Source organism: Sceloporus occidentalis, unplaced genomic scaffold (genome assembly GCF_023333645.1).
Source record: "Sceloporus occidentalis isolate IW3139 unplaced genomic scaffold, rSceOcc1.0.p SCAF_10, whole genome shotgun sequence".
Taxonomy (NCBI): Eukaryota; Metazoa; Chordata; class Lepidosauria; order Squamata; family Phrynosomatidae; genus Sceloporus; species Sceloporus occidentalis.
The window spans coordinates 34,748,177-34,770,637 of NW_028316990.1; the positions used below are offsets into that span (position 1 = coordinate 34,748,177).

Consider the following 22,461-nt stretch of genomic DNA (forward strand, 5'->3'; position numbering starts at 1 on the left):
GGCTGGACTGAGTGGCCAAGAAGGCTTTCTCCCCGGTTGGGTGGTTCGCGCTGTCCTCGCCTTTTACCTGTTGCTCCTGCTGCTCTTGCAAAAGGGAGGCAGGATGATCCGCAACAGCAGCAGCCATCGCCGCCGCTGCCGCTGCCGCCGCTGCCAAGCACTGACTGCAATGGCAAGCCAGCCCCCATCCTCTTCCTCTTGCACTCTCTTCCCATTATTCCCCTCTAGACTAATCCAACACTTGAGGGAACACACTAGAGAACACATACTTTTCCCCCCAGAGGAATGTGCCTTTTTTTCCACGGGGGTTTGGAGGAGTGGTACTGATTTTATATATGTGTGTGTGTGTGTAGTAGTAGTAGTAGTAGCAGTAGTAGTAGTAGTAGAGTTGCATTGTTCAATTGAAGAAGCGTAGAATACCTCTCTCTCTCTCTCTCTCTCTCTCTCTCTCTCTCTCTCTCACACACACACACACACACACACACACACGTCTGCTTTATTTCACTGTTGCATGGGAAGCCTGCCCTGCTCACGTGTTAGTCAGGAGCCTTGCTACATAAGCAATTCCCCCTTTGGACAAAAATACTTTAAAGTAAACCTGCTCTAGTGCCTTGGTTCCTCTGCAATGAGTGTGTGTGTGTGTGTTTAAATTCATGGCAGAAATGATCCCAGGTAAACAATAACAACTTTAAAAAAAATAATGTATCGCTTTTTCTCATCTTGGTTGTGTATCATGGATGTAAGGACACCGAACTGGAACTCTGTTGCCTATTTTCTATGCACTTGTCATTGTGAATGTGAAGTTCTTTTTGAATTGCTTGTCAGTCAGAGTGGTATTTCTTTCTTTCCTATCCAGGAAGCAAGGTTTCCAGATGCAACAAAAGAGTACATTGAGGAACTTATACAAAAGAAAGACTGCTGTGACTTAAACATGTAAGTGTAGAAGCCTTTGTGGTATAATTACAGAGTACCTCTTAATACATAAGATACTTAAGAACTTGTGAATGAACAAACATAGTTTCACTCTGGTTTTAGTTGAACTCAATTAGGTGCATTCTCTTAGCTTCTCAGGTTCAGGGAGACAGTTGCTTGATATGTAATGGAACTGTTTTCTGACTCCTCATTGCCTCCTGTTTCACTAGTTTTTCTTAGTTCTGTTTCACCTGTGGCTATCCTGAGTAGTAACCATATCTGTTTGCCAAGGCTGAAGTGTTGTGAAGTGTTGAGGAAACTGTGCTGGCAATGGCCCTTTCCCAGTAATTGCCTGTCTTTTCTTTGCAGACTTTGTAATTTTCTTTTGGAAAACCCAGATTATCCAAAGAAGGAAGGCAGAGTGGTGTTAAATCCAAATAGCAGCCTGCTCTCCAGCCAAGATGAGACAAAGGCAAGTGAGAAACTTTAATGTGTACATCCACCTGCAAGTTCAGTAACAGACAGCCCCTGTGTAGGAACACTGAAATCTGTGATAAGCATAGTAAAAGTTTGAGAACACCCTGACTTTCTACTCTCTCACCCCAACCTGCACCCTGGTTCTTTTTTTTTAGGTGCCTAAAGTGGACTACTTTGATTTCTCCAAACTTGAACCACTTGATCAACGTTGCTTTATCCAAGCAGCTGACCTTCTCATGGCAGACTTCAAAATGTTGAGCAGCCAAGACATCAAGTGGGCACTGCATGAACTCAAGGGACACTATGCAATCACACGAAAGGTATCTCTCTCTCTTTATGCTTGAATCCAGAGTATTTCAACATACTCTAGTCAGAGTCTCCTAAAATTCACATTTATACATAGTATTCTGTGCTGAGAAAATGTGAATTCAGCACTTGCCTTTTTCACTTATAAGAACGATATGTTTTCAAGTGGCATGAAAAGGTTATTCTAAGCTTGAGTAGGCCACTTCGCACATTATGTTTCTTGGTGTACATAGAAAACGTATAAGGTACGCACATGAACAACGTTTGTGACAGAGACATTGGAAAGCCTGTGTGCAATACTGGTCTGCTTCTGAGAGATAAGACTCGATATAGATTTCTGACAAGATAATGTCTGAGAGTAAAAATGTTTCTTATATAAGACTTTTAACTCAGCTTTCCATCAAATTGAAGTACAAGGCAATTTTGAAAAACTAAAAACGGATAGCTAGTGCAAAGCAAAGAACGCCATCAAATTAAAATAACAATGCAAGTTTCAAATTAGTAGAGCCAAACAGATGGCGAGCGTCAGTGACCTTCTATAGTTAAAATATGCTGACGGCTTTAGTAAAAGGTCTTTTTATTCAAGCAGGCTGTTGGGCTAGGCTCTTGTCGAAGGGGGCTTTGACTGGTTGGGTGATCTTTCTCATTGTTGGTGCATTTTGAAGTTGTGGTTTTCATCTCTTTTTATATTTTCATAAAAATGCAATTTGTATTTGAATTTCATTATTGCTATCACCCTTGACTGCCATTTTGTGGCAAAAGGCAGTGTTTAATCAAATAACTTTTCACTTTTCTGCTTGATGAAAATCAGAGTAGGTGCCAATTTATGTTGGGGTAGGATCTTGAAGCAGACAGAGGCTTCGTTTTTTACTAGCAGCCCAGAAATAGGTGGGCAGAACGGCTTAGATATGCCAGGGAAGGGCTGGCCAGGATTGCCATGCTTGACCTATGGCTAACAGGTCAAACACAGAGCTTTTTCCCATGGCTTATTTATTATATCATCTAAATATAGTTCCCCCCCCCAAGAAATTGGAAAAACAAACCTAAAACAAACTCTAAATAGATTTTTGTGGGTTTTTTAGGCTCTGTGGCCATGTTCTAGAAGAGTTTATTCCTGACGTTTCACCAGCATCTGTGGCTACCATCTTCAGAGAATTCTCTCAGCCCCAGAAAACCCCATGATAGGATTGTCTTAGGGCAGCAATGTCCAAACTCTGGCCTTCCAGGTCTTTTGGATTTCAGCTCCCAGAAGCCTCAGTCACCTTGGCCAATGGTCTGGGATGCTGGGAGCTGAAGTCCAAAACACCTGGAGGGCCTGAGTTTGGACATCACTGCCTTAGGGTCACCAGACCTGAAGACACACAACAGTATTTGAACAACACAGTAACCAACAAATGGCATAGTGACACTGTCGTTTGTTTCACTGCTTCTGTTGTAAGCAAAGAGTACCAACATACTACTTATAACTGGTAAGTTCCTATAGCTCCCTGGCTTATAGTATCTTCCAAACTGGCCCAGTGTCTCAGTGGTTTACATTGGCTTCATTGGGGCACTGCTCCACTGATTTCCCCATAAATCTGATCTAATTTGGGAAGGAATTACTGCTTTCGGATTGTGGGTGGGCAGTTAATGAGACTCCGTTCTGTTCTCATTCCAGTATTAGATTAGAGTTTGCACTTCCTCCCTATCAACCCATGGAATTTGAACTCACTTAAGGCTATATAGACACAAGCATGTCCAAAGGTCTTTGCATTTTTGTTTGTGGAATAGAAGTCAGAACCAGACTGGGGTGTCGGTCCCAGAGGATAGCAAGTAACCTTAGCCTCTCCAATGCAAATGACTGCAGACATGTCTGTCTGCATTTATGTATCCTGTGTTTATGCTTACGTTCCCCATGAACCCCAATTTGAAAATAAAGGTTGAATATATTTAAAGATGATGATGATGATGATGATGATGATGATGATGATGATGTTTGCTTGCTTGCTTGCTTGCTTGCTTGCTTGCGTGGTTGCTTTTTTCTTTAGGCCTTTTCTGATGCCATCAAAAAATGGCAAGAATTGTCTCCTGAAACCAGTGGCAAAAGAAAGCGGAGGAAAGAAATGAACCAGTTTTCCTTCATAGATTTCAAATTTGAGCAAGGTGAGGAGCTACAGCAATAATGTAACATCCCCTGTTAATCAGAGCTTTTGTTAGAGTGAATAAAATGATAAACGGTCCCAATGTTGAATTATAGTAGAGTTCGATTTGCAAAGGTTGCCGTTTTGTATGCAGCCTGTGCTTTCCTCCTGTTTCCTGCTCATTAAAAAAGTATTTGCTTTTGTATTACCTGCCAGCCATTCTTTCAAATAATGTTTTAGGTGATATGAAAATTGAGAAGCGCATGTTCTTCTTGGAGAACAAGAGGCGGCACTGCAGGAGCTATGACCCCCTCTCTCTCCTGCCAGCTGTGCAGCTAGAACGGGAATTTTATGAACAGAAGATAAAAGAAATGGCAGAGGTAAGTAAGGTCTTACGCATGGGTTTGGGAGCTCTTGTGGCAACTGAGACTTGGTGAACTGTCTTTCTTTCTTTCTTGGATGTGAATATCCATCCATATGTTGTCCTAGTGCTTTACTTAGCAAACATATCTCCTGAAAGGGCATTGAAGGTGCTCTCTACCATATACAGAACAGAACACGGTGTACCATCATTTGGGTGCACATCTAAAATTAAATTTGCTGTCAGTTGTGTGCCCCTCTTCGTGGTCTTGTAATCAAGATTGCCATAGCAAACTATGGTTAAGAAAGTTTATTCTGAGTAGCTTTTGGGCCATATCAGGGAGTCTGAGAAGCTCAGTAACAATGGGCTTTCCACTTCACTTCAGAAAGCAAGCAGAGCAGCCATGTTTCTGTGAGCTGTTCATTGTGGAGCAAATTGTGTAGTCTGTAACAGAGGCAAACCCCCTCTGAACAAATCTTGCCAAGAAAACCCTGTGATAGGCTTGTCGTAGGGTTGCCATAAGTCGGAAACAACTTGAAGGCACACGGCAATAACAAAACAGAATTTCATAGTTCAACCATGCTGAGTATGTGTGTGTTATCTTTCTTTTCAGCATGCAGATTTCCTCCTTGCCCTGCAGATGAATGAAGAACAGTATCAAAAAGTAAGTAGCTCAGTGACATTGGGAGAGATTTCCAGCTCAAACCTGGTCTCTGAACTTTTGACAGAATTTTCCTGATCTAAGAGGGTTGACATCATAATCTGCATGCCAACAGTAAATTTGTCGGGCTCTATTTTACAACCCAGTGATGGATGACAAGTCCCATAAACCCCTACCAGCATGTCCAGTGGGTATTAGGTTGCCTATCTTCTGGGAACTGTGAGGCCAACATGAGGAACTTGTTAGAGCAGGCGTGGGCAACTGTGGCAGGTCTAGAAACCAGTTTTTTACCTTGGGAGGCAGCACGGATTATCAAAAATACCATAAACTGAGGAAGAATCATGGAAGTGGCCATAATCCCACTTCTGGTTTTGGAAAATTGGAATGTTTTGATGTTAAACAATGTCTGAAGGTGACAGCAACAGGTTAAAAGATACATGTCCTGTTACCAGAAGAGGGGGGTCATCCCCTTTTTCACCCCCCAAAAGAGGGAGTTGACCAGGAGAATCTGGAAAAACAGCCATGACTACACTTAGCATAATCCTGTTAGGAAAAAAGAATATAAATGTAATAATTCAATAGAGGTGCTGTTAATTAAATATTTTCTTCTTCATTAAAGAATATTGAATAAGCAGATAATAATAGATGTGTAAAACTGATACGGTTTCCAGTCACACCTATTTGGCAAGTTTCAGTAGGCTTTCTGTGAAGTAATATTGCTAACTTCCCACACTGTGCTATTAAATTGTCCCACAAAATAGTGGCTGAAGCTAGTAGCCATTGGCATTTTTCACATGCAGCCTTGCTTGCTGTGCATAGCAATTTTCTCTGGTCCAGTTCTGCACAGGGGTTGAATATAAATAAGGCAACTACTGTTAGGACAGAGCATGAGAGTCTGTTTTCCTGCCTGACTCATATTTTCAAAGCACAAGCAATATGCCTTGACCACAAAGTTGCTTTATTCACATGCTGCCCCTTAGGCAAGTGGGATTCTATTAATGGGCAAGTAGCTGTGTGTTAAGGACAGCATTGGTACTTTTGGATTGTACTAACCTTTAAGAACTCATTTGCAGGATGGCCAGATGATTGAGTGCCGCTGTTGCTATGGGGAGTTTGCATTCGAGGAGTTGACGCAATGTGCAGATGGACACTTGTTTTGCAAGGAGTGCCTAATAAAGTATGCTCAGGAGGCAGTCTTTGGCTCTGGAAAGGTAAGAACATGCTCACTGGGAGCTGAATGGTAACCTCAGGCTATCTGGCTAGTTTAAAAAAAAGGAGAAGCTCTTTCATAAAGCCTTTCTGTGACACCAAACATTCTTCTATATCACTCTAACATGTGTTTACTGTTTTCTGACTCATCTTGTTTACTTCGCTCTGCATGGTCTCAATCAATGTGACTGGGTTCATAGCTGTATCCCTACATGTGTGGGACATCATTTTTTTCTGATAGCTTTGTTTCCTAGAGGAATGTAGTTACCAAAAATAGCACTGATATAAATTATTAAATGCTCCAGCATCTATAATCTGTCTACTTCTCCTGCACTCCTTTCTTCTGTACATAGTCAGAGCTCAGCTGCATGGAAGGGAGCTGTACATGTTCATTTCCAACCAGCGAATTGGAGAAAGTGCTTCCTGAAAATATACTGTGTAAATACTACGAGCGGAAAGCAGAAGAGGAGGTAGCTGCTGCCTGTGCAGATGAGTTAGTCAGGTAAGGGTTGTAATTCGGTCTAAATAGTTTGGAGATTCTGAGGCTGTTCAGCACTATGTTAACATTTCCATTTCTTTAAGTTGACCTGTAAGAGCAACTCTGCTGGATCAGATCAAAGATCTGTTTAGTCTTGCATCTGGCTTTTTGCTATGGCTAACCAGACATAGGATCAAGCGTTAGTGGGGCAAGAATGTTATAGTTCTATCCCACTATCACACTCCACCAACTTGTAGGCAGTAGCCATAGATGGGTCTCTTATCCATGGTGCTTGGTCTAATCACCTTTGTTTTTTATTTAATTAAAATAAATTGGCTCCACTGACAATATGACAAAGAGCTCTCACTGCCACTTCTTCTTGGTTCACAGATGTCCCTTCTGCAACTTCCCAGCCCTGCTGGACAAAGACGTGAAAAGGTTCAGCTGTCCTAACCCTCGTTGCAGGAAGGTAGGAGATGGATCCTTGGTTTAGTGATTTACTGATGTCATAACAGTATAGGTGGATGAAGCTGGCTCTGTTGAAGCACCAAGGTTGTTGATTTGGCTCACTGGCATACAGAGTGGGATGGAGACCTCAGAGGGAACTTTGAGTTCAAGGCAAATGGTCTCTCACTAAGACCGCCTGGCAAAAGTGCTGTGCATCTCAATAGGTTTTACAAGAGGGGAGGAGACCATCAGCCAATAAAATGAATCATTTGAAGGTGTGTTTGAGTATGTTGATATGGTCACAGTGTAAGTAAAGGCAAGCCCAGTCCTGCTTAATGTGCACATACCTTCTATCTGTTTTGAGAGAGTCTTACCATTAGATCTTTTGGTGTTTGGACCAAAAAGTGGTGCTTTTCTTTTCATTGAAGGTTGTGTTCCTCCAGTAGTTGTACCAGAACTGTGAAATACTGTGCAGTGCTAGTGCATAAAACTACATTATGATGAGCAGCTTTGCTGATAGTATGCTTAGCAAAATACTGATGAATTCCCGTTTTGGCATTTGAACTTCGCTTTCGCTATTGTGTTTACAATTGAGTTCAAGGAACGAATTGTCATTGATAAATAATTTGCTGAATGGGTCGGCTAATGAATTTTTTTAAAAAAAAATCCAGAGTAATATATACTTTACTTTGATTGTAGCCAGGAGGATACTGGATGCGTTTAACAGTTCAGTCTACATAATGGCTCCATAATAGATACTCTGAAAATGGGGAAATATGTGAAATGCACCTATAGGATGTAAAACCACTAGAGGGCCCCATTGACTTGTACATAGTCAAAATTCTGTAACGTCTTCCTCTGTTTTTAGAAGCTGGATCCTCTCTTTAAAAGCAAAACAGAATCCATAAATATAACTCTAGGCAGTACAGCCCTTTAAAGCCTTTTGTTTAGTTATCTGTCACATTTTATAAACCTTCTCTTCCTCTTATCCAATTTAATCCTGAAAAGAGACATTTGCCAAAACCCCAGCCATTCTGGCTTGTTTGGAATTTGAACCCAGGTGTCTCTGGTTTAATGCCAATTTTTTGTTGGCCCAGCCACACTGATTCAGAAGCTTTCTGTATGTTTTGAATCAGAAATAGATAAAGTGCAGCCTGGTAAACTTAGCCTTATGGCAGGGGTTAAGAACCTGTGACCTTCTAAATGTTGGATTGCAATTCCCATCATCTCTTGACTGGTGGCGGTGCTGGTGTGGCCAGATGGGGATTTCTATCCAGTAACATCACAGAGACCACTCTGCTCCTAGATTTCTCAGATTCAGGAATGCCCTGGATCACAGACAAGCCTATTACCTCATGAGGAATTTTTATTTAAGCCTTGCAGTTTTATAAGCAATGTGGTTTTGGGGCCAAGAACTAAAGCACATTTGCTAGTAATTCACTTTAGTGATCCTTTTGTGCTTTGTGTCTATTATATTTCTTCTATGTAGTGATTGTGCTTTCTAAACTGAATTGCTGAACCAAAGTGGCAGAGGAGTGCGCATAACCCAGGCATGATATATCAGATCTCTGTGGATTTTTACCGGCTCAGAAAAATTTCCAATACATGTTTCCATTCAGTAATTTCCAGAAAATGCACACCCACAACTGTGTAGCGCATAACAATATGCTTTGACATAGCCTATGACAAAAGGACATGCAGTTGAATTAATATGAAACAACAGTGTAGTAAGTCCTAGGGAGATGAAGCTTTGCAGAAGACAGATCTGCAAATGGATTCCTGGAGGTGGATCCATAGTCCAAGGCCGTCACTTCCCACTCATCAGGCAGCAAGTGCTTCTCAGACATTGTAAACTGGGCCCTGGAGCAACTTTATGTTTATTGAAGTGTTGTCTTTCTGAAGCTAATTCCACGATGTCTGTTAGAACTTGTAGATATGCAGCCAGGGCTTCCATTAAGATACCATTAATTGCTGGGCTGGGAAATATGTTAAAAGTTTAATTCATCAAATGCAAACAGTCGTGCCCACATTGAATAATCAATTGTTCAGTAGGCATTGCTGTATCTCAGCGCATGCCAGGTTGGATCTTCCACATGCATTTATAATGTGATATCAATAGATCTAATGGCTGGAGACTGAGTACCATACCACCTTTGCTAGAAAACAAAATTAAAAGAATAATGTTGGAGTAAAGATTCTCAGTGACACTGTCCCTGTTGTATCTCCCACTATATTTTGCTAGGCATTTTGTCTGGGAAGCCTGCACACTTATGAGGCTTGCTGTATGTTTCAGGGAGGTAAAATACACACAAATCTGTGCCTACATTACATTTAATTATTTCTTGGGTTTATATCCTGCCTTTCTCCCAAGATGGTATTTAAAGTGACTTGAAAAATGTGAGTGACCAAAAAGGCATCCACATGTTCAGACACATTTTAATCAACAAGGAAAATACATTCTTTAGCAAGGGGAAAGGATACAGAAAACATTACGTTAGGGAAAATCCATACACATTTCCCTGAGGGAAGAAAGAACAAAAGTCTTCTAAACTTCTATGGTCTGTTTTCAAGGGTTTTCTTACATGTTGCCTTCCTTCCCCCCCTCCCCACCTTGTAAGCTGCAAGCCTACTGTTGAGATATATATATATATAGAGAGAAGTCTTTTTCTCTTTCTTAGTTCTCATTCAAGGCAGATGCTGACAAGTAATCGAATGCCCCCTCCCTTGCCTGCACCAGATGTGAATGGCTTAGTGTGTGTGTGTGTGTGTGGGTCTTAGCAGGCAGCCTGGCTTGCTGATGCTTGCATTTTCTGTGCCAGCATCGTATATACCCTTGTATATATATTATGGGCAGTCTGTTCTCCTTTGCAGTCTCAGCACAGGGCACTGCAGCATTTCCAGTGAGCTGGAAGATGGGAACGCGAAAGATACTGTTGCCATGGTAATAACTCATCTTTGAAAGAGTGTACCATCCCTTTGGGTATTGGGGAAGGGGTCAGGGAAAAAAGGTGGAAGTTCGTAACGTCAGAAGCTTCAGATCCTACTTCTATCCAAGCCCTTCCAGGTGTAAGGCAGTGAAGCACAAATCCATTTCTTTTCTGGTTTAGAGAGCTTGGTCTTTTTACCTGTGCCTCCCTGGTTACTCACATACCGCCTCTGCAAATCAATAATTTGTTGTAGTAAAAGGTTTGGAAGTCAGGTAGTTGAATGAAGGTTGGGGTAGAATCATTGAGTGTCTTCAGGCATCCACATAGAAATAGATAAAACTATTTCCCAATGATAGCAAGTTGACATAATTCACTGATGTTCACATGTTATGGCATCTCCTTCATGTTTAGATTTATCATTTGCCTACTGCATTTTAGGGATCTAGGTGCCACAAGGAGGAAAACCTGAATACCACAAGCCGTCTATACTCAAAGTGAGGGTCTCTAGACTGGTGCTAGTACCTGAGCCATTGGCTTCCAGTCCCTGGAGAGTCTCTAGAAAAGAAAGAAGCAACAGTACTCAGTGGGCACAAATATGGGGTTGGTCCCTGGCACACTGGGGGGGAAACAAAACAAAAAAGCATTCCCCCACATCAGATATTCTGAGAAGCACTGTCTGAGAACCAAAATGGCAGTGTAGGGAAGATGGCTGACATGACACAGACAATTGCAATGAATTTATTTACTTAAATGGTTTCCATCATTATTGGTGTACAAGACTAATAAAGAGATTTACTGTGCTGTCTTCCTAGTTATAAATCTAAATTATCTCTTTAAATCGTAATCGTAAAATAGCAGGCAAAGTTGGAAAGCCAGCAACACATGAATACAACTTGCTGATTAATATCCCATTTTGGGAGAAAGCCTGGAGAATTTATTTATTTATTTATTTATTTATGTAATATCCCGCCTTTCTGCTTATATAGGATCCAAGGCAGTTTCCAAGGGTTTTAAAAAGATGGTATAGTTTTTAAAAAATATTCATACAAAAATAAAAATAAAAACCCAAACAATTTAATGTCAGTTTAGTTTAAAAACAAACAAACCAACAACCACAAGGCTAAAGCAATATGATACACAATTAAAACATAGTAAAAAAGAGAAAACAGAGAAAAATTATAAAAGCACCACCCCATTAAAATCTCTTTTTGACACATTAATTAAAAGCCAGCAATATGACTATAATATTTTGCCCCATATTTTGCTTGAAGCTGCCTTTGGCTGAACCAGGCCATGGGTTCATCTATTTCAGGACAGTGTGTTCTAGGTGTCTTTTGGAGTTTGGCCTTTCTTTCTTTTTTTGATTTTTGATTCCAAGTTGCTTTTGGATGAACATGTTTGAGATTTGAGGCTCCCTCTGTGCAAAACATTTGCTCTGCCGTTCCTCAGATTCTTCTCCATAGTGCAGTTTTGCAAAAAGCATGTCTTGTGCTTGGAGTAGTGGATGGAATTCTGTATACATAATTTGACAACAGTTGACGCTGATCTGAAAAATCCACTCTAAGTATCTATGTGATGCTGATTTTTCTCTTGTACATGAGAAGTACAGCCCAGTCAGTAGCATTCTTGCCCTGTCCTATCTGGCAGAAAGCATCAACTGTTTAGGAGACACAACAGAGAAAGGACACTCCTTTTGTTTTGTTCTCTGTCCAAAGTTGGCCCTCTCTCTCAAATTCTGAGCATACATTGCTCAAGTCCGATGTTACAATTCTCACCCGCAGTTGTTGAGGAGTTTGCTGATCCTTAACTCTCACTTCCCCTCTGTGGCAACATATTTTTAATGGTCTATAATCAGCTTACATTCGCATGTGCGAAAGCTATGCTGAGACAGCACTAAACAAACTTTCATGCCCTCTTGTTGTTTAGTTTTTCATGAAGGTTTGCTTTCTGTAGGACGAGACTTGGTCACGGCTTTGTTCTTACCGTCTTCTGCAGTTTAAGCCCGGTAACCATGCTTGAAGCTGCCTGAATATCTTTCTTTGCAGTGCTGTGTAGATTTCCCTCCCTGTTTTATAGCCTTTTGGAAGGGGGAAAAAAGAGATCTTTCCAAGATGAAGAAGTAAAGTGATGTTGATGGATAGAGCACCCATGCTATCCTTGGGCAGGAACTGATGGAGTGGCATGTGGCAGAGATCTACAAGGGACTCTGTTGTGACTTTCTGCACTCCATTTTATTTGGACTGACTCATATTGTGGAGATGGAAGACAGGTTTGTCCTACAGTGACAGTGTTCCCAGGGGCAGAGCTTTAATTTCTCCTCCTTCCAAATGTATGATGCCAGTTGGGGAGGAGGCAAGAGTAAAACTTGTCCAGTAAAATAAGCATGCAGTGCCTAAGGCGGGATTCATCCTTTCTCTTCTTTCTTTCTCTGCCATGTGGCACAGAACTCTGTAGGAACCATTTGCAGTGACCTTTTTCTTCTCAGGTTCTTTTCTTTGGTCATCCTAGCATAGGGCTAGGTAAATGTGGCCTTTGAGTTGTTCTGGAGTTGTAACTCCTATTGTTCTGTGCCTTTAAGTCATTTCCGATTTATGGCGAGCCTAAAGCTGTTGTGGGTTTTTCTTGGCAAGATTTATTTAAAGGTTTGCCAATGACTTCCCCTGAGGCTGAGAATGTGTGATTTGCCCAAGGTCACTTAGTGGGTTTCATGGCCAAGTGGGGAATCGAACCCTGGTCTGCAGATGTAGAGAGATCTTGTAGCACCTTTGAGACTAACTGAAAGAAAGAAGTTGGCAGCATGAGCTTTCATAGACTAAAGTGTACTTCCTCAGATGCATTTGGACTAACACAGCTGTATCTTTGAATTCTACCTGGTCTCCAGTGTTGTAGTCCAACACTCAATCCACTATGCTCTGGTGGCTTTCTGCAACTCCTATAATCCTTCACAATTAGTTGTGCTGGCAAGAGCTGGTGGGAAAGGTAAGCCAAAAGCACCCCGTGGGCCATAGTTGCCTACCTTTCTGCTAGAATATGACACAATTCTGGAAACAACATGAACAGTAATAGATGTGGAAATTAGAATAAATCAATGCCTTGTGCACAGTGTTTATCCAGTTTCCCTCACTAGTCCCAATGGTTGCAAGCCAGTAGCATTCAGTTTCTGGCTTTTCCTCCCTCTCTCCTTGCCCTTTGCTAATCAATGCCTATGTGGCATCCTTCTGAATGTTGTAGCTGGGAACATACTCCATTGACTCCTTGCCAAAACCACAACAAATGGCAAGTTTCCGTCTGTTTCAGCGTGCTTTCTTCCTCCCTCCCTCTCTCCCCACTCTGCTGCTGGGCAGGCAGTTTTCATTTTTCTACCATAAAAGGGCAGTGAAAACTCAGCTGCCGCCTTGGTTCTCTTCAGCATGACCGGAAAGGAAACAGGCAAAGAAGAGGCTGGGCAGTGGCATCAGCCATGGTCCTGTGGCTGGATCTGGTGGAAGCCCAGGCTGCGCCAGAAGTGGGTTGCTGACAGCAACATGAGAGAGGGTTGAGTACTTAGGCTCTCTGGGGATAATATTCGCATACAGCAAAGTCTAATCCTGCTCCAAGGAAATATATCCTGCATACAGGATAAAATTGGCAAATTGAGATCATTTGCGTGTCCTGCTTGTCAAAGTGTGTTCTCTTTCTCTAAGGTCTAGGACTCAAGGGATGTGGCATCCTCTGGCAGGAGGAAGGGAAGTTTGAAGAGAAATGGGCAGTGGATGTTGGGGAGTATGCCATGACAAAAGAGAGACACAGAGCTTGTCAGGAGACTGGAGCTATATTAGCTGGCTGCTGGAAGGCCTTCTGAGCAAATCTTTTGAAGTTATTCCAAAATGGGAGTTACTACAAGATTAAAGAACTGGTATAATGTAACACCCAAGACTACAGGAAGTTCCTAGTATGAATCTAATTGCTGCCATGCATTGTCTTAGCATGGTTCTAGGAAAGCCATTCTTTCTCAGGTTCATTGCTCCCCCTCCCACAGCTTGCAGTATGGGGATAGTAAATCTCCTCTATCTTGCAAGGTGGTTGGGAAGTGCCATATGAATGGAAAGGATTACCCTTTTAAGTTGCATAGCTTTGTACAACATTTGAAATGCAGTGCCCTAAAATAAGTAATATGCTGTGTCCTTTTCTCTCTCAAAATGCATTGCCCATATTGAGCTTAGGATCCCACTGGTGGGCCAGTGCTGCCTTTCTATTGAGACTGTGTTACTAGCAGGGAAGCAAGACTGTGAACCCACACCTTGGAATTCAGGGAGATATAGGTATATTTAATCTGATGCTTCATTGTGTGCTTTTTCATGCTGCCTCCTGCACCGATTCCTTGGCTCTTGTCCATTTCTGGCATTCAGTGTACTACCTCCTCAGAGCCCTACATGTTCAGAGAGCAATTATATAAAATATGCTATCTTCCATGGGACCTGCTGCTTCTGTTTCCACATGTGAAGAACACCTCAGTAGCAAAAGTGCAGCCTCCCATGGGGAAAGACTGTGTCCTTCTATCCTTTCCAGTGTAATATTCTCCTCTTATGCCCCTTCCCTTTCTAAAGTGGCACAGTAACAGGGAGGCTGTACTAAGGAGTTGGCTTGAAAGTGCCCATCAGGTCTTATTTTTGTACTCCAAATAAATGGATATGCATCTTTAGGTTCTTCTGCATCTTGTACATCAAAACCCATGTAGGAGTCTGTAGTCCAGACATGTTTGCAAATGAGCTCCTTCCAGAATGTGCTGAAAAGTAAATACACTCTTGGAAAAGTGACTTCTCTTCAAGAAGGCAGGTGTCTTCTCCAACTCTTTCCTTCACCCCTCCCCACCCGGCACAATTACTTGTGGTGTGTATTACCCCCAAATCTCCAAAAACAGGAATTCTCAAACCACTGGTTTAAAAATAGACTGTGCGAGTTTGGGAAGGAAAACTTTTTTTTTTGTCCTGCCTTAGGCTCCTGCCATATATAGCCATATCATTCGGTGAGAAGATGATTCTGCGTTATGCCTATCAGCTTGGGAAATATATCCATAAGAGGCCGTGTTGGTTGTCTGTCTTTTTAGCTTTAGACCATTGAGCTTGATAAAGAAGGAAGTGAGGCTGGCCGCCTGGGTGGCAGAGAAAATTGTTGTTTAAAGCCTGATCTGTTTAAGTCGCTGAATACAGTTCCATCATTCTTCCTGTTTACATAAAACCAAATTCCCAGCATGGGGTGTGTGGAAGAAGTGGGCATCAGGCATGTAGATCCTTATCACCTATTTGGTAACAAAATATTGTAATAATATAATGAGGGACAGGTTCTACCAGAGCTTGGAAACGATGCCCTGTTTGCACTAGTTATATATAATATATATATTTGCATGCATTTCATCTTTACCCTGCCTTTCATCCAAGAAGTTCAGGGTGACACACATACTTCCTCCTCCCTCAGATCCTTTACACTTTAGTATCTTATCCAGTTCTCTCAGAGCTGCCCTTCCCATTCCTTGTCTTCTTCTGATCAATATTTCATCCAAGATACGGAAAATCTTTAAATACTTCAAACAGCTAGCCAGGTGTTGACTACATTCTTGGAGCAGTGTGGTAGCAACCATAAAGCTGAAGCCTACCAAATTATCATATTGCCTAGTGGGAAGTCCTTGTGGTTTGTGGTAGAAAATCAACAGGCTATTTAGTATCTTGTAAATATGAACCACTACTGTGGAATGAATAGTAATAGGGCTGCTTAAGAACATAAGAGCCCCCCAGAGGCCCAGCTACCTACTCCTCCCAAGGCAAAACAGAAGCAAGACAAGTGAGATCTCATGATAATAGCTCTTTTCAGCTTTTGCCCTTCCTAACACTTGGAACTCAATGAGCATTACTGCTTTTCTCCTATATGGGGCCCAAAGCAGCTTATTAAAATGTTCAAACAACATGTTCAAACAGTATTACTAAAAGAATCTGTAATATAAAAAACATTAAACAACAAGCCACTTAAAAACATTAATTTAGAACAGTTTGAAATATAGTAGAACTTCTTACACATTAAAAACCAGAACACACGCTGCACTACCCCAACCAGTTAAAAGCTAAATACCTGTTTAAATAAGAAGGTCTTTGCTTGTTACCAAAAAAAGAAGAGAGAACAGGGGCAACCAAGCCTTTCTTGGAAGAGAGTTCCACAGCCTGGGAGCAGCTCTCTCCCAAGCCCTCACCTGTGTTGGTGATGGGACTAAGAGAAGGCCCTCCTTGAAAGATCTCAAACCTTGGGTATATAGGGAGATAAGGTCTTTCAGATAGCTTGAATGTAAGCCATATAAAGCTTAGGTTCCATGAACACTCTTTAAATATGGTTGGCCCTCTGTATTGGTGGGCTAGTCATCTGTGGACTGGACCATTCGCGGATGGGTGGACCCCATTATTGTCAATGGTGGTGCATGCACATGACCATGCCAACTATTGGCAATAATGGGATGTGAGGCCCCACGTTTTTTAGTATCTGGGGGGGTGGGGACCGGAACAGATTCCCAGCCAATATGGAGGGCTGGCCATACATGTATGTGGAGGCACATACCCTTTGTCACAAAATAGATTCAAGAAGAAGATAAAACCACCTCTTATTGCTGATAATCCCACATTTTAACCTGTTGTCATTTAACGCCTGCAGTCAAACCCACCCACCCCATAGGCATATGTACTTCCAAGGTTGCACTCCATGCATCTGAGGAAATAGACTGGGCTGCATGTCCCTAAAAGTTCAAGCTATAATAAATCTCTTAACTTTCTGTTGTTTGGCTTACTGTGATGAGGATGATTTGTACACACATTGTGATCACACCGTTTTTAGGCATCCACTTAAATCATCTTGTGTTGTTGTTTTGTGCCTTCAAGTCCCAACCCTAAAGCAAACCTGTCACAAGGTTTTTTGATAATATTTGTTCGGCAGGGTATTCCTTGGGTCTTCCTCGGAGGCTGAGAATGTGTGACTTGACCAAGATCACCCACTGGGTTTCCATGGCTGAGCAGGGATTCAAACCCTGGTCTCCAGAGTCGTAGTCCGATGCTCAAAGATAGACATCTAAATGTACACCCAGCAATGTAATGGTATGAAATAGTTGTGAATGTGCCTTTGGAACACTGTGCTGGGAGGTATATATGCAGCCCCAGGCAGTGCTCAGCGGCTGTGGTCAGGAAGGCTAAATTCAGGCCAGAGTGTCTAATGTCCATCTTGGAACCTTTTGGAGTTTGTTTCCTAATTTGGTCACATTATAAGCCAGGCTGTCTTGCTTAACCTCTTTCTTTAGAGGGGAGGGAGGAGAGAAAAGGGCTTCCTTTAACACTGTGAAGAAAAAGAGGACACTTTACACAGGGGAGGGCTTAAAGTTTGGTCTCACTTCCTCAGTGCAGAGAAACAAACTCTTGGGAGATGGGTTTTGCAAGCTGCACCTTGGTGGAAATGGCTGCTTGTTGTTTAAATGCCTGGGGAGTGCATCCTGTTGGGGTGGAAATCCAGGTGTGAGAGGTGGTTGTGTTGTTAGGGACTGGTGAAAGGTGGGTAGCTGTGTGAGACCTTGCACCCTCAAAAGCATGCTGTTTATCTGAAAATATGGGTGGCAAAAGATCCCTTTATCTGCAAGGGTCCAGGAAAACAGGAGAGAGCTGATTGGGTTATATACCTGCAGGAAAGTGTGGCAGCATTCAAGTGTGTCTGTGTTTGGGTGAATTGTGGTAAGGTAGGGTTGTTAGATTTGGATCTATTAAAGCACTCTGCATGGTGCTACCTTTTAGATGACGATTCAAACATGGTGCCTCTAATGATGACATGTTCAGAGTGGGTTACAAAGCTGCAGAAAAGTGTGGCAAAATTCATGTGTGTTTGGGTAAATGGTGTAAGATAGGCTTGTTAGATCTGGATCTATTTAAACATTCTGCACAGTGCTGCCTTTTAAGAGGTAATTCAGACATGATAGCTGTAATGATACCATATTCAGGCTTGATCTGCTGCTCTTGGAGGCAGCACCAACTGACCAGTTTTTGAATGAATCCATTTTAAATAGGTCTTTGGGAAGTCTGGGAGCTTTTGCAGAGTCTGGGCAAGTGTTGGGAAGGTGCAAGGAAGGCACTCAGGTACGGCACAAGACTATTGGGCTGCATGATTCCTCCTGCATGATACCTTATGAGTTACTTCATACTAATACCCCTGCGTCTTCTTAAGATCTTCAACAGAGGCCCTCACTTTCTGTAGTTAGACCTACTTTTATGTGCTGTCACCATTCATGTTTAAAAAAAATTGTGCTCACTTCCATTCAAAGAATATCATTTAGGGACACTGTAGATGCTTTATGAGCATCAGACTAGAAGTTGGAAAATAGTACCTTTTAGATGATGATTCAAACATGGTGGCTCTAATGATAACATGTTCAGAGTGGGTTACAAAGCTGCAGAAAAGTGTGGCAAAATCCCTGTCTTCAGGGTAACAATCCAATACCTGATACAAAAGGAGAAAGGAATGGGAAAAGGAAAGCAAAGGTGAATAAGCTGTGACTTCAGTGACTAACTGATCTCCCTTAGCCACAGTGTTCTTTAGCGCATGCAGGGAGTCCAGCTTTCCAAGGAGTGTACCTCTCTTTAGCTTAGTCTTTCCAGCATGATACCACCGAAATCTCATATTTTGGGGTAGGGCATCTCCACTCTGATACTAATCTTCCACTCCAGCAGCCCATCCATGACAGCTTTTTAACCTTGAAGCCTCTACCTTGTTATGCATTCAACCAAAGACTGCACTTGCATTATTAATGGAGTTGTATCAGGCTGTCTGTGATGCTGATATTTTAAAATTGCTGCTTGTAACAGAGGAGTGAGCAGCTCCTCTGTTACAAATAGCATAACATGTGCTGCACATTCCCTTAAATCTGTACGCATGAACATCTTGGGCACTGTGCATCACACAGCCTTCACTTTCACAGAAAAGAAAAATGCTGCGATGAAGTTACATTTGTGGGTGCATTATAAGGACTATTGGGGTTTGCCTTTATATCTTTATTAAGAGAATTTTCTCATCCTTGATTTTTAAATTACAGGAGTACAGACTGTTGTAAAGTAACTGAATACAGCAACCATGAACAACCTTCAGTGTGCCGACAGTGTGACTGAAGGAGATACTCTTTGTATGAGAGCAGCAGCATTATAACCATGTCCCTATTAGTAGGGTCTTAAGCTCTGGCCCCTTTGTTGTACCTATATGGATTTTCACTAGCCATATTACCTGAGTAATTTTCTCAGACATGTGTCAAGAACAGATGAACTCTGCAAGCACAACTTGCACCAGCAGAGCATATATGCATGTACCCCATCCCCAGGTATGAACACTGTCATATACCTGAAAGCCTGCATAACTGTTCATGCATCACTACTTTTAAGAGGGCTGTGAGGGGGGGGGGAGCTTATTCACAATTGCTTTTAGTTAGGCTGAATTTTTAATCACTTGCATTGATGATAATTTTGAATTGCCCACTTTAACTATTTAGATAAATTTTGCATGAGCGTGGTGTTGGCTTTTGAGAGATTCTAATTGCTGCTTTAGTTTAATTATATTTTATTGGGATCATGCACTTCTTATGTAAGCTGCCCTGGGAAGGCTTTGCCCCCAAAGAGCGGATGGAAGAGAAACCTGTGGCTTTTCAAATGCTGTCACACTGTAGTTCTCATCATTCTTGACAATTGCCATATTATTTGAGACTGATGCTTATCAGAGTCCAACAGCATCTGGAGGGTTATAGGCTTTCCCTGCTACTAAAAGATGGCCTGGGAGTATCTTAAGTAGATTTTTAAAAGCATTAGCTTTCTCCTTTGTTTGTGTGAACATGAGCTAAATCTATTGAACAGCTGATTCATCAGATTCATATGGATTTTACCACGTTTATGAGGCATTTCTATCAGCACTCCATCTCCTGGTTCCTTCGGGTGGAAATTAATGTCTCGTAAAAGAGGTGCTAGTCCTCTAGCAAAGTCCTTGATAGTATTTTCAATTCCCTTTGATTCTGAGTGGAAGTGTAAAACCTGAAAGTAAAACCTGTTTATGAGAAGGGTGTCAAAAGGTTTACAGGAAGGGTTTCATGCAGGATTTGAACTGGGGTGATTCTTTTTTAGATCCGCACCAGCAGAGGGCAGCTGAGATCGGAAATGTTGAACTCAGTGCAGCCTAATGAAGTGACCTGTTGAGAGGAATATTCCTTAAGTGCTTTGAAGACTATATGATTTTAATTAAATTGGTCTTGAGTAAAGTACAGGTTGGTGCATGTTACAATACAAGAATTATAAACGATTTAAACTCTTTTTAGCATTGGCGTTTAACAGGTACAGTTGACCCTCTGTATCCATGGATTCTGCACCATCCGCAGCTGGAAAATAATCCAAAATGAATAAAAATTCCCAAAGCATACCTTGATTTTTGCCATTTTTATATAAGGGATGGTATTTTACTTTGTGATTGTATATAATGGGAATTGAGCATCTGCAGATTTCGGTATCCATAGAGAGGGGAGATCCTGGAATCAAAGTGCAATGAACATCAAGGGACCACTGTACTAGAACATATTTGTTAAAAAATCAGGAGCAATTCCTCTCCAAATCTGGTTTTGGGGAAGAATGCATAGTTTTGGTTTTATGGACATTCTGGTCTTCACAGTACATTTTGGGTTTTGTGTTATTTGAAGTAATTTGATCTTGTGCGGTTCTTAGAGAAAGAAAATCATTGATGTGGAAATAAAACCTGCCACAGCTCTAAGGAGGACCTCTGAAAGCAATGTGACTGTTTCATTAGAAATGTTAGGATGCTGTGTTGTAATCTGGGCTACATATATGGAGGTCCAGCACTGCCAGGGTTTGTGTGTGTGTGTGTGTGTGTGTGTGTGTGTGTGTGTGTGTGTGTGTTTGTATTAGCAAAAACAAGGTTTGCTTTTCGGAATTTATATATCTTTTTTAATATTTTCAGTCCAAGGATGCCTGAATCGGCGGATAAAGAATCCATGGATACAGAGGGCTGACTGTATCTCTAATGTAGGGTGACATATGAGTTAGATTTCATTTGCTGGAAGTGGGCATGAGAAGTCACTCTAGATTGCAAAAAGCAAAGTAGGAATCCAGCCTCCTTAGAAGCATTTTGTAGACTACTTTTACCCACTCCAGAGCCTGGGCCCCACTGTCACATGGCCTTTCCAGCAGATGTACATGGCTGAGATGGCTCCCATCTCTGTAACAAAGCAGGGATCAAAGGGTGGTGTTGAGGTAAATGGCTCTCCCACTGCCCCCCAGTGCAAGTGGAGCAGATGTTTCCAAGAGAGGGAGCATTAATGGAATGCACACCCCGGCCAAGCTAAAGCATGGCTGCAATTTTTCAGAATGAGGTCAGCAGCACTCAAAAGCCGATGAGAGTTTAACAGTGGATGCGCCTTAAAAAAAGAAAAAGCCAAGAGGTCACTTGGGAAAAGAGCAGCTAATGGAAGAGCAAGGATGCTCGGTATGAACCAGAGTTGAAATACCAAACAAGCTGATGTCCTGCCCCTCAGAGTGTTCTGTGTAGCCATTAACTACTACATGGCTGCGTTTCCTCCCTTTGGTTCATTCCAGTTTATCTGTGTCCAGCTTTGTTTTTTAAAAAGGGAACTATATTCTCTATGTGTAGAGTGGTAGCAAAATAATGGCTTCCTACTGTTGACTCAAGGATTTGTACATACATGTGTGCTTTAAATTCCATGGTACCTAGATGTGGGTGTTATGGTGGAACAGTTTTTTTTCTCTCTTAAGAATATATAACAGGGTTCCTACACTCAGTCCTCTTCCACCTTTCTGCACACTATACTTTCCATGGAGCTCAATGCGGTGTCTCCCTCCCCATAATTTTATCTTAGAACAAATTTGTCCTATAATAGAAGAGAAGCAGGCTGTGATCAGTATACAGTGGTCCCTCCACATTCGCTCGGGTTAGGAACACAAGACACCGATGAAGATGGGAACTCAGAGAACAGCTCTCTAGGAATCTCCAGGTCCTCCAGTGCACCTCCATGGTCAACCTCTGCCAGAAGCTGATAATAGAATCCTGTTGGAGGACCTACAAATGCCTAGGAAAGTCTTCTTTCTAGGAATACCTGGAACCTCCAGCACAACTCTTTGGTTAACTTCTGGCAGAGTTGCACTGGAGAACCTAGAGAATCCTAGAGAGAACATATTAATCCAACCCACAAAAGTCAAATCTGCAAATGTGGAGGGCCAACTGTACTCACTTGATTGGAGAACCTCTGCAATATGGAACTCCCTCCTTGCGTTTTCTTACTTTCTAGTCATCTGCCTGTGCATCAGCATCTGGCTGGTGGATGTTTTTCTACAATCATATTTTTAGGCTACAAATGGTCATCAAAACATTTGCTTTTCCAGTGATTTTACACTTGTTTGTAAAGCTGTTGTATGTGCCCTGAATGTTTGTGATTGCATACCACCGGTAACCTCATAATCTACTGGAGGCACTGTTTCCAGTTGATGGACTTCCTTGTTGAATGAGGA

The 22,461-nt window shown here is 41.9% G+C and overlaps 1 protein-coding gene across 2 annotated transcripts in view; it reads left to right on the forward strand.

Moving 5' to 3' along the window:
- The window catches only part of RNF216 (ring finger protein 216), a 73,120-nt gene that overhangs the window by 16,294 nt on the left and 34,365 nt on the right, over positions 1-22,461 (forward strand). For both annotated transcript variants that reach the window (XM_089540833.1, XM_089540835.1), the window contains exons 5-13: positions 857-933; positions 1,282-1,384; positions 1,545-1,709; positions 3,723-3,837; positions 4,056-4,195; positions 4,790-4,840; positions 5,911-6,048; positions 6,400-6,548; positions 6,915-6,993. In XM_089540833.1, the coding sequence (XP_089396959.1) occupies positions 857-933; positions 1,282-1,384; positions 1,545-1,709; positions 3,723-3,837; positions 4,056-4,195; positions 4,790-4,840; positions 5,911-6,048; positions 6,400-6,548; positions 6,915-6,993 (1,017 nt within the window). The remainder of the gene's footprint in view (positions 1-856; positions 934-1,281; positions 1,385-1,544; positions 1,710-3,722; positions 3,838-4,055; positions 4,196-4,789; positions 4,841-5,910; positions 6,049-6,399; positions 6,549-6,914; positions 6,994-22,461) is intronic.